The sequence below is a fragment of the Hylobates moloch genome, unplaced genomic scaffold (genome assembly GCF_009828535.3).
Source record: "Hylobates moloch isolate HMO894 unplaced genomic scaffold, HMol_V3 SCAFFOLD_6, whole genome shotgun sequence".
Lineage (NCBI taxonomy): Eukaryota > Metazoa > Chordata > Mammalia > Primates > Hylobatidae > Hylobates > Hylobates moloch.
Genome location: NW_026652281.1, coordinates 101,978,663 through 101,990,738, shown reverse-complemented (window position 1 = coordinate 101,990,738; position 12,076 = coordinate 101,978,663). Strand labels below are relative to the sequence as shown.

The 12,076-nt window shown below is 48.9% G+C and overlaps 1 protein-coding gene across 4 annotated transcripts in view; it reads right to left on the bottom strand.

Annotated features, from left to right (window-relative positions):
* Window positions 1–4,714: 4,714 nt before the first annotated feature.
* The window catches only part of CDH5 (cadherin 5), a 39,250-nt gene continuing 31,888 nt past the window's right edge, over window positions 4,715–12,076 (bottom strand). For all 4 annotated transcript variants that reach the window (XM_032157539.2, XM_058441063.1, XM_058441062.1 and 1 more), the window contains exons 9-12: window positions 10,918–11,042; window positions 10,473–10,578; window positions 8,020–8,265; window positions 4,715–6,447 (exon numbers count right to left, since the gene is read on the bottom strand). In XM_032157539.2, coding sequence (XP_032013430.1) covers window positions 5,930–6,447; window positions 8,020–8,265; window positions 10,473–10,578; window positions 10,918–11,042 — 995 coding nt within the window. In that variant the 3' untranslated portion in view covers window positions 4,715–5,929. The remainder of the gene's footprint in view (window positions 6,448–8,019; window positions 8,266–10,472; window positions 10,579–10,917; window positions 11,043–12,076) is intronic.

Here is a 12,076-nt window from a genome sequence, read left to right as displayed (position 1 = left end):
GTATATTACCCTATTTTATTTACAAATGAGAAGATTGTGACTCAGGGAGGTTAAGAAACATAACTCTGCTTGTAGGAGAGCACTGACTCATCCAGGACTGCTGACTCTGAACCACCTGGCCAGGGACTGACGAGTTTCCAGGACACAGGACTTTTAATACTAAAACGACGAGAGTCCTGGGCAAGCTAGGATGAGCCTATCACCCTGCATAGCTCCAGAAAGCCCAGGAAATGGACTCACCATGTTTAGCTTCAGATGTCCTGTCTTATCTCCCAAGCCCTGCCCAGTACATGCTGGTGTTTTGCTTCAGGGCTGTGTCTGCAAATGCCCTGGATGACTTTCACTCTTCCCTATGCTTTGCAAAATATTGGCTGCTTTATGTAGTGCTCTAGGGAGGGCTGTTCTAGCTCCTGCCCAACGCCCTGTGTCTACAGGCCTTTCCCTGCTCAGCCAGCAAAAGCCAAAGGCAGAGTTTTGTTGATTCCTTCCCTGTGAAGATTCACTTCCTGCCCAGAGTCTGATCTGAAAACAAAAGACTCTTGTTCAGCACAGCTTCCTGCGTAACAATATTAAAATCCCCTTGGCAACCGTTATACAGGAATATTATAAGATAACTGTGCTTTCTATGCCCTAGGCTACAAGACCACATTGCAAAGTTTTGTGAAGTCTCCCTAAGTGTTGGGGCATACACAGATTTCCTAAATATCCCAAATAACCTCTGGAGGGGCTGAGCGAAATAGGCCCCAGCTGTTTCTCTTATCTTTGAGGAAGAGGAATGTTGGATATTTCTATGCACTGCAGAATCCTATGGAAGTCACTTGGCTGGAAAACCGGGTTTCTCTCATCTCATAGACTGTAACTGCTCTGATCCAGAAAGTGGCTGGAAATTGACTGTTAAAGAACTCCAAAGGTTAACAGGATTAGACTCCCACCAACCAAGTTCAAAGAAATGCTTTCAGAAGTAAGTAAACAAACAAAATTAATCAACTTTTAACAACAGATTTTCTGGATTCAAGGGTGATGACTTCAAAAGCAATTCAGTTAATTCTTTTTTTTATTTTTTATTTTTTTCCTTTTTGACAGAGTCTCACTCTGTTGCCCAGGCTGGAGAGCAGTGGTGTGATCTTGGCTCACTGCAACCTCTGCCTCTGAGGTTCAAGCCATTTTCCTGCCTCAGCCTCCTGAGTAGCTGGGATTATAGGTAGCTGCCACCATGCCCGGCTAATTTTTGTATTTTTTGGTAGAGACAGCGTTTCGCTATGTTGGTCAGGCTGGTAATTCTTAAAAGTCTCTGTTGCATTAATAGTGAACTCAACTTTTTTAAAAAACAGAAACTTTCAGTGTTAAAAAATGATATTGGGGATAAATTTTGCTTATCAATTCACTGTTTTCCAGTGACAAACAAGTGCTTAGAAATCAACATTAAGATAACATTTTTTTCTGATTATAAAAATAATATATACTGCTTATAGGAAATTTGGAAAACACAGAATAGAGAAAAAAATAAAATTTTTTCATAATTTCATAACCTGAAGATGGATATCTACTAGAAAAAAATTGAGATCTGACTAAATAATTCATTGGGTTTTGCTTTTTAGCCTTGACCTTGAATTTAGCTCAAGATCACCACGTCCCAACATGACTTTTACTGGTTGCCCAGTAGTGTTTTGTGGATTTGACATAATTTACTTAACCAATCTCTTATTGTTGGACATTTACATTGTTTCGAATCTTTTGCTTGTAAATAACACTGAACTTACTGAGGCAGATACACCCAGTGGTCCCTAGGAGGTCCTTAGCAATCCCTAGAAGGGGGATTGCTGGGTGGTCTGAGGTTTTGATTGTGAACATCAGAGACTCTACTAGTCACCTTGAAGACAGTAGAATTTATTCGAAGGATTGTTGACCTGGGAGGCGCCTGGAACCAGGGCGCTCAGGGACTGCAGCTCCGTTCCTGGCCCAGAGTCAACCTTTCAGGATTGGCTTGGCGAAAGCAGGGCGGGGCCGAGCAGAAGGACGAGGCGTGGACACTGCGGCAGGGCCACCCGGTGCAGGGAGCGATGGTGTGGTGCACTGTGACCCTCACAAATCCGAAGATCCGGCGGCCAAGGTCAGCCGCTCTCGGAGAACTGAGATTCTTGGTGCTGGCTGGGCTGCTGGAGACAGCGGGTACCCCGTTCCTTCGGGAAGGTGGGGGACTAGGTCCCTGGCTCTCTCTACCCCATCAGAGCCTGGTGCGACGGGGAAGCGTAGCGAGATCCCAGGCAGGTTGTGGGGCCAGACCAGGTTCTCTGTCAAGGTCCAGGACCCCCAGAACCTGATTGCCAGGATGCCCGGCCACGGAGCTCGCAGACACCGGCCCTGGCTGAGCATTTATTGACACAGCGCGCCCCCTAGTGGTCATTTCCCATGACTAACCCAACAGCTGCGGACGATGTTTCGGCCTCTAGCCCCTCAGGTCTGGGAAGTCTGTAGATTCGCATTCTCCTGGGACCCAGGAGGCAACGGTTGAGGGTGGGCTAGGGGAATGGGAGAGTGTCTAGGCCCAACTCTGTCCCTAACTTGCCTGTGTGGCTCTGGCCACATCTCATCCCCGTCTGGGTCTCACCTTGGCCATCTGTGAAATGAGGAAGGTCATGCCGGCTTCACAGGTTTGGCCTGGGGGAGGGGAAGGGCTCTGAGCCTCTGCTCCCCTTGCCCACTTTCGGTAGGCTTGGGACCCAGGGTTGGCTGGAGCAGGCATGTGCAGTGTGGTCAGAAGATTCCAGGGCCACTGGGTTTGAGGTACGATAAAATGTACAAATTCAGAGGCAGGCCCTCCTCCACTATGAAGATCACTCTTCCTACCTTAGGGTAAACAGGTTCCAAGCAGAGGAGGTGACCAGAGCGGACAAGAGCTCAGATCCAGGCCCCCTTGAAGGTTGGAGCGACAGAGATTGTCCCATCTGGAGGTGTCTTGGGGATGGGGAGGCTTCTTGGAGAAGGAAGTGGTGAACAGATCTCATGGGCTCCAGGGATTGGACAACCGTGAGTTCAGGGAGCAGGTACTTCAGACAGGTGGGAAAACAGCTTAAAAACCAGCTGGAAAGGGTGTCATTGGCAGGAATGGCTGAGTAAGGAGCACTTCTCCCCGAGAAAAGCAGTGAGAATACTGGCCAAAATTGTCAAAACCAACTTTTTCAGAACTCTGAAAACTAATTAAAAACTTGCAACAATCCAGGGTGTACCTCTTTAAAAAAAAAAAAAAAAAACAGCTAAATATTGGTAAGAATAGTGAGCTTGATGGCATTGTCTTTTTTTTTTTTTTTTTTTTTTAATAGAGACTGGGTCACACTATGTTGCCCAGACTGGTCTCAAACTCCTATACTCTATCAATCCTCCCTCCTCAGCCTCCTAAAGTGTTGGGATTACAGGCATGAGCCACCACACCTGGCAGAGCTTGATGGCATTTTAACTTGACCTAGTCCCATCCCCTTCTCCTAAGACCTGTGGTAGCCTTGAAACCCAGTGGATTCATAATCATGGTGAAAACCAGCAGCCTAGAGACAAACAGAAGGATCAGAACAGGGTTGGAGCTTCTGCAAAGTCCAGGTCCCAGATAACTGTCATTATTCAACTTGTCTGGTAGTTCCCTGGAAGAAACTCCACTTGCAAGGCTATGTTCTTTCGACCTGACTTGGTACTCATTCAATACACACAGCCTTTTCTCTGAGGTTATTCGTTGAAAGTAATCAGTGGCAATTGTTTAACGTTGCAGCTGCCTGAGGCAGTGATAGTGGCTGGGGCAAATAAGAAGCTAACAAAAATTTTAAAATGAAACATTAAGGAATGAGCTGTCCACACAAGGCTTTGAAAAGCTTTGGCATATTCCCAGGAATCTATAAATGTCCCCTCTTCTGTAGGTTCCTCTGATGATGGTGGTGGTGGTATGTGTGTGCATGTGTGTGTGTATGTGTATTTGTGTGTGCATGTGCATGCTTGTATGGATGTTTATATGTTTGTGCATGTGTGTTTCACAAGTGCTCTCTCAGCTCTAGAAATGGAAGAATCTCAAAGGTTTTCTTTCTCTTTTTTTGAGACAGGATCTCACTCTGTTACCCAGGCTGGAGTGTAGTGGTGTGTTCAGAGCTCACTGAAGCCTTGATCTCCCAGGCTGGAGTGTAGTGGTGCGTTCAGAGCTCACGGAAGCCTTGATCTCCCAGGCTGAAGTGATCCTCCTATCTCAGCCTCCCAAGTAGCTGGGAACGCAGGTGCCTGCCACCATGCCTGGCTAATTAATTTTTTTTTGGTAGAGATAGGGTCTCCCTATGTTGCCCAGGCTAAAGATTTTTCTTTATTTAGGTATAAAAAAATACAGTACTTGTCATGCACCAGTGTGGCCAATATATAGTCATTATCTGTAGAGCAATTACTACAATTACAGAAAATAAAAGGTTACAGGAATTGTTTTTCCAACTAAAAAACCTGAATTAATATTGTTAACCTAAATAACGACCTGCTTATTATGCAAAAACCCTTATTCTATATGTCTGTGAGAGCTAGAAACTTGTAAGTATCATTAGTAAAAAAATCATTATAAGAAACTAGTTATTGGTTAAAACAAAAAAGTCAGTGTTATCTACAATCCCTTGCAGTGTGAGGGGCTTTGCCCAGAGTGGGAACCTCGGTCCATGATGAAGGGTGAGCGGGGTGTCTCCTTCCCTGCCCCTCTCTGTTGACTGATGTCACTTCTCCAAGGTGTGTTTGCAGTGAAACGTTCCAGTGGAAGATGCACGGGTGACCACAGAGGTTGGGCAGGGCAGGGCCTTGCCTTCTGCAAAGTGTGCCTGAGGGTCAGTTCCCTGAGATGTGACAACAGCGAGGTGTAAAGGCACATGGCTTGGCTCTGTCATGCAGTCATGAGTGGGTTTGGACATTGGCCAGTCTTGCTAAAGGCCACATCTTGGGTTCCTCTAAACCAAGGGATAAGGAGTAGACAGAGAAAAGAAAGAGAGCATGGACTGGCGACCAGGTGAGGCAGAGAAGGGGAGAGGTCTTCTGCTCTGGAAACATTGCCCCTTCTCAGGCAAAACTGGAGGGGTGCTGAGGAGTCTCAAAGCAAGGTCTCAGCTCTTCCAGGCCTTCTCCAGAGGGGGTGGGTATGGAGGTGGCCCTCACCCTGTGATCGGTCACTCCTGATCTCCACCGCCCCTCCAGAATGAATTCACAGTTGCTTCAAAGTTTAATAAGCCATTTCCCTGAATGTGGTTCAATGCTCAGTACAGCACAGTTACTGGCATGGCAGGCCAGTGAGGTCACTTCAGGACCCAAGGTCAGGAGCTGCCATGGGGCCCCTTCCTCCCTCTTGACAGGCCTGGAGAGGGGTTGGGGAGTGGTGGGGCACTTGGAGTGGAGCATGAAGGAGTTGGAGCAGGGCTAGGGCTCCCGAAAGAGGGAATGATGGTCACAGTCTCCCTTGGGAATGGGCTGCAGAGAATCCTGCCCCACAAGTCAAGCTGTCCAGGCCTTTGCCTCCAGGCAGATAAGCACCAGGACCTCACCAGCCTCACCAGGGCGTTCAGGGACCCTAGAAAAAGACCCTGCAGCAGTTAAACACAGTCCGTTTTGCTTTGCAGCCTTGGGGAGCCAGAGGAAGTCTTTGAGTTAGATGGCAGTCTGTGGGTGACAGGGTTATGTGGATGTCTGAGCCCAGACAGAACACCAGCCTGGATTTGCCAGCATTTGAGAATAGTCATCACTGACATATATTCCTGGATATTTCAGGAACCTGGAGTTTGCTATCCCAAGGCTGATAAGGTTTCTGGGACCCACGAGGAAGGGGTGCTGGGCTGGGGAGTCAGTGCCATTTTTGGAGGCTGTGGTGCCTGGCGTCTGACTGGCCTGGGCTGCAGGGGGTTTGGGCCCCCAGGCCCAGAGTGACCTCGGCCACCTAATACAGCAGCTCCTCCCGGGGGTCTGAGCCGTACAGCTCAGCCAGCATCTTAAACCTGGGTCCCCAGTCGTTAAGGAAGTCGTAATCCACGTCAGAGTCGGATGAGTCGGTGCCCAGGGAGCTGAGGGACTCGGCTATGGACTCGGAGCCCTCGTAGCCGTAGATGTGCAGCGTGTCGTAGGGGGGGCCGTCGCCGTCATGGTCCGCCTCGTCCTTCTTCACCTCGATCATGGCTGCCATCTCTCCGGGCCCTCCGTGTGCCCCAGGCGCGTGCCGCGGTGGCTTCTGCACCTGCGCGTAGAGGGACGGCCGGGCGTCCAGCGCGGGTCGCAGGGGCTTCGCCCCGCCGCGGCGCACCGAGTTGAGCACCGACACATCGTAGCTGGTGGTGTCCATCTCGCCGCCGCCCTCCTCGTCGTAGGTGACCAGCTGCTCGTGGATCTCCGGCACGCTCTTGCCGTGCGCGTGGGCCTGCTTCCGGAGCCGCCGCCGCAGGAAGATGAGCAGGGTGATCACTGCAGCCAGGGAGCCGAGCAGCAGAGTCAGACAAGGCTGGCGGCCCGGGCGGCCCCCCACACACCCATCCCCACCGCCCCCCGCAACCCCACCCCCACGCACCCGCCCCCCAGCATTCCCATCTCTTTGGCCCCCTTCCCCTGCAACCCCATCCCCGCCGTCCCCCCACACCCCGCCCCCGCCGCTCCCCTGCACCCTCATCCCCACCTCGCCCGACACTCCCATCCCTGCCGTTCCCCCACACCCATGGGCAGGTGCGGATGTCTAGCCTGTGGGAATCTCTGAGGGGTGTGGCTATGTGAGGGTCTTGGATCCCTGAGGACGGTGGACCTTGAAGTGCAGAGAGCTTCTAAAATTAGGCTCAGGCCTTCTAGCTTTGAGTTACTGAACAAACTACTATATACATAAGTAAAGCTGGGATGCCCTGGAAGGCAGCCCTGCCCCCCGGCCTCAGTTTCCCTGTCCGTAAAATGGAAATGATGACCTCCCTGCTCTGTTCATATTTGGGAAGATGGTTGTGAGGTTAAATGCAATTCTATTTGTGGTAGGGATGCCATCATCATCATTAATTATCAATAAAGGAGAAATCTCTAACGGAGAAGTCCCAGAAGGAGGGCATACCGAGGGCGCTCTCGGGGGGCTACAGGCAGGCGAGGCCTGGAGTCTGTATTGCAGGTGCCCCGTGGCTGTATCCAGGCCTTGCCATGAGTGCCAGGATGATCTCTAATCACCTGAGGGCTTCCTCCGGAGGATCAGCCCCTGCTGCGTCTCATGGCGAGTGAAATGCAGGATACAGTACATCACTCTGCTCCCCCGGTGGGACGATGCTGGGGGGTGGCCCCATGCTGCCTCCCGGCAACCCTGTGGGAGGAGGCTCCAGTTCCTCACGATGGGAACATTCCACCTTCGCTGGCCTCCTCCCTTCCCAGCTTCACTCCCCCTCTGCCTTAGGAGGTATCCAGGGAAATAAACCACCTCCTAAATAAACCACTTCCACCCCAATCCTCATCCCAGGGCTGCTCCCTGGGAAATCCAAACTAAGGCCTACAATGCTCCTAAAATTTCCGAGGCCCAAACAAGAAAAAAATATGTATCAAGGCCGGAGGAATTCTATAAAAAGAAAGAAAGCACGTGGAGACAATCTAAACTAGAAGTTTTTAAACTTTCCATTTTAGAACTGGATCCTTTTTCCTTTTTCAAAAATAGGTTTTATGTAAATACATGCCCAGAACAATGCCTGACACACAGTAAATGCTGAAAATATCTAAGTGGAAGGAGTGACTGTTATGTATAAGTTATTTTAAAGTGATACTGGCCTGATGCATGAGGGAGGAGTCCTGAGTCCCGCTCCCTCCTCCTCCCTGGCTCATCCCCCACCGTGAGCACCCAGGTGGATGGAGCTCACATCCTGTATCTTGCACATGAACTGGCCAAGGGCTGCATCGCAGATTGGAGGCAGGGTTGGGCCTGAACCTCTGGCCTCTACTTCTCCTGTGAAGCTTCCCCACCTCCCAACACCTTCCATCCCCTTCCACCCACTGTGTCTCCTCCCCACCCTGCCCAGCACTGACCTGTGATGGTGAGGATGCACAGTAAGATGGCTACCACTGCCTGGATGCTCACGCCCACCTGGGCGGCCATATCCTCGCAGAAGGTGAACTCGCCCTGCTCGTTGCACTTGCACACGGCCACGGTCAGCGTGCTGGTGCCCGTGCGGCTTGGCATCCCGTTGTCTGAGATGACGACGGGTAGGAAGTGGACCTTGGTATGCTCCCGGTCAAACTGCCCATACTTGACTGTGATGTTGGCTGTGTTATCTGGAAACACCAAGGCCTTGGAGTCAGGCTTTGCCATCTGCACAGATGGGGAAACCTGGCTTCTCCAGGAAGCCCTCCCTGACTGCACCAGCCCTCGTGCTGCCTGGGCTGCTTTTCTGCCCTTTGCACCCAGCACCTCTTGTTTCAGCCACCTGAGTGCAGGCCTGTTCTTCCACAGAGGGGATATTTTGGGGCAGCAGCTTTGACCCAATCTCCAAGAATGCCTTGGTGAAAGAAGGTAAAATCCTTTGCTTTCTGTATTTGTGGGCAACTGATGCCTGTCCCCTTCCTCTTCCCTAACCCCACTGCAGTAACAGGAGGTTTTCTCTTTCAGCTCAATTAATTAATGCACTGTTTCAAGCTTTGACAAGCAATGGGGAAAAACAAAGTTTTAAAAAGTCTTTTAGCATTAGGCTAACTTCTAAGGCAGCTTCTGCTGTCTCTGAAAATCCATTGTTACATTGTTGAAAACAGTAAAAACAATGGGTGTGTCCCTTGGGGCGCAGAGAAAATGATTACATACAGAATTGCGGGTTTCCCAGGCAGTTTGGAACTGGGAAATTCTTTTGTCTAAATATTAGCCCTGCCCACCTTCCCAGATCCAATCAGTGGTTTCCTGTACCCAAGAATCCCCCAGGGAGCTTTTAAAACATGCTGATTTTCAGACCCCTATGCTCACACACACTTATTATTCAGTGGTTCTGGGCAGAGGCCAGATAATCTGCCTTTCGCAGGGTCCTAGGAGGTTGTAATGTTAACGATCAGAGAAGGATCCAGGGACTCCCTACTCCAGGATTTACTTAGCTACACAGGCTCCACACACTGGATTGAAAAACCCAGGAATCCGTCTTTTCGATTTTGAATGAAAGCCAATTATATTTCATTATTCATAATTACATTTCAGCATTAAGTCTATTATATTTCAAAATAAACTATATCATTGATACTTACGGGAGACACTAGAGATTTTGACACACAGGATGTTCATGATATAAGTGAATTTGACACCAACAGGCTTGCCTCCTATTGTATATGGGTGTCTTTGGGGTGGCACTGAATCTTTCTACTGTATTGCAGATCCCCACTCTGAGATGGGACTGAGGTGGACATTGGGGAAGGGGTGACATTTTTGCCACATTATTTACTTCTAATGACAACTGGGTGTTGAATGGTCTGTCATTGACTGTCAATACATCAGGGCCACCTTCTCCATCCCACAGGAGTCTCCTTAAGGACTGGTCTGTGGTTGATCCCTCAAGTCTGCCTCCAATTCTCAGGGACCCCACTCCCCAGTCTTCCTCAAATGTAGCAATGGGCTGCTGCAATACAGCCATCCTCATCCACCATAGTTTTGCCCTTCAGGGACAGGCAGGAATTCCAGCCTGTGCTGGGTGAAGGATCACTCTATTTAACCCCAAGGGAAATTTTCTCTATTTTTCTGAGGAAATTTCAGAGGCCATGGAAGCTTGCCTACTTGTGGCTGGAATGAAGTCAACTTGGAATCATCACTCAAGCCAGCACCTACTCCTCAGAAGCTCTGATTGGCTGCTAATGACATCACACGGGCCACCCTGCTAATCGTGAGTAGTCATTGTAGCTGAATTAAAACAAAGCTCACTGTATCCTTGGGATTTAGGATTTCACATTTCCAGTTTTGACTCTTTGGGAATGACCTCAAAGTTCCATGTTTAATTTGCAGTTTTGCTGACCCATAGAGCCTCCAGTGTGGGAGGGGACTCCTTGGCTAGTTCTTGAACTGAGCTGACTGGCTGCATCCTCACATCTGTTCTGTACTCCTCACTGGCTCCTTGCAGGCGATGTGGACTTGGGAGTTTGAATGGAGTGTCTCTGACCATTGCACAGACCAATTGTACAATGTATGCGGCAGAAATTGTACAAAATATCTAATGATTTGAAAATCCCAGTGGGAGCCTGCCCTCAATTTGTTGGCCTGGTCTTTGACCTTGGTGCCTCAAGACTCAAATAACCTCACCCCGACCCTGTTAGAGCCAACTGACTACATTTGTTCTTTTTTTGGAGAGAGGGTCTCGCTCTGTCGCCCGGGCTGGAGTGCAGTGATGTGATCATAGCTCACTGCAGCCTCAAACTCCTGGGCTCAAGCGATCTTCCTGCCTCAGCCTCCTGAGTAGCTGAGACTACAGGCGTGGGCTATCATGCCCGGCTGAACTGATTACTTTGATGCCTACCGTGATTATCCGTGAGGGTAAAGTTGTTCTCAGTATTCAAGGTGAATTTGAACTTCACGTTTCGTGGTGTTATGTCCTTGTCTATTGCGGAGATCTGCAGGACCAGCTGGAGTGTGGAAGACAGGAGATAGTCATTGATGGTGGTGGGGTGGTCTGAGGTTTAGCGATGGAGCCTTTGGGTTTAGACCTGACCGTGGCTGTTTCCCACCTGCAACACTCACCTATTTAGTTCTTCATAAAGCCACTCTTTCTACTTCCCTGCCCTGCCAATCTACTCCCCATATATTCTCTCTGAGCCTCAGTTTCTCCATCTGTAAAATGGGCATAATGTTATTTTCCTCAAGGCTATTGTACAGGGGAACTCCGCTGACTCTGTTGAGCAGTTCTGCCCCCCAGCCTGCCCCAGGGTGGTGCTGCCTTCCCCTCCCACCTGAACCAGACGCACCTGGCCATGGGCAGCGTTCTCACACACTTTGGGCTGGTAGGGCTGGGCAAACTCCGGGGCATTGTCATTCTCATCCAAAACTTCAATGTGGACTTGCACAATGGATTCTTTTCCTGTGGGGGTTCCTGCAGGGGAGAAGACTGTCACCATTATGGGCTCAGCTGATGCTGGCCCTGGGGGTGGAAGATGTGTGGAAGGAGGGCTGCCCTATGGAGGCCACTTTTTGCAGGAGGAGGCTGTGGAACAGAGGCTCGCGGTTGGTATTCTGGATGCAAGGAGTTTGGTGGGGGGGAGGTGTTAAATCTTCATCCGTAAGGTTTACTGAGGTATTACTCTGATCATGAGAATCAAAAAGGTAAACCACCTAAGTGCATTAAAAAATATTGTAATTAAATTCCTAAAATTAAAAATTTAATTATTTGATTAAATACATAAAACATAATAAATTAATCATAAAAGAATTGAAAAGGTACATAAGCTAAGTGAGATTGGGTCAGTAAACTAGGCCACTGGAAAAGAATGAAATGGATGGCCACTGAAAATGCCTATGTAAATTACATCTTAAAAATATAATTAAAAATAGTTTTAAGGCCAGGTGCCGTGGCTCACCCTGTAATTTCATACTTTGAGAGGCCCAGAAGGGAGGATTGCTTGAGGCCCAGAGTTGGAGACAAGCCTGGGAAACATGGTGAGACCCCATCTCTACAAAAAAATTAAGACATTTGCTGGGTGAGGTGGTGCACATCTGTAGTCCCAGCTACTCGGGAGGCTGAGGTGGAAGGATCATTTGAACTCAGGAATTAAAGGCTGCAGTGAGCTGTGAATGTGCCACTGCACTTCATCCTGGGCAACAGAGTGAGACCCTGTCTCTCTCTTAAAAAAAAAATTAGTACCATGAGAAAGTGGTTCTGGAATAAGGTTAAGTAAAAATGTGGCATATAACATCTTACACAAACATTAAAATCTCATGTAAGTATAAAAATATGTATAAAAAAATAAAAATACATGAATGTGCTAATAGTAACTGTCTCTGCATGGTGGCATTGGTGGGAGGAGTAGTTTCTTCTCCTTTTCTGTATTTTCCTTATTTTAAACCGTTTAAATGTAAAGAGTCTATGAATGGGATTATGTGGAGGAGAAAGAAGCAAAGACTGATCTG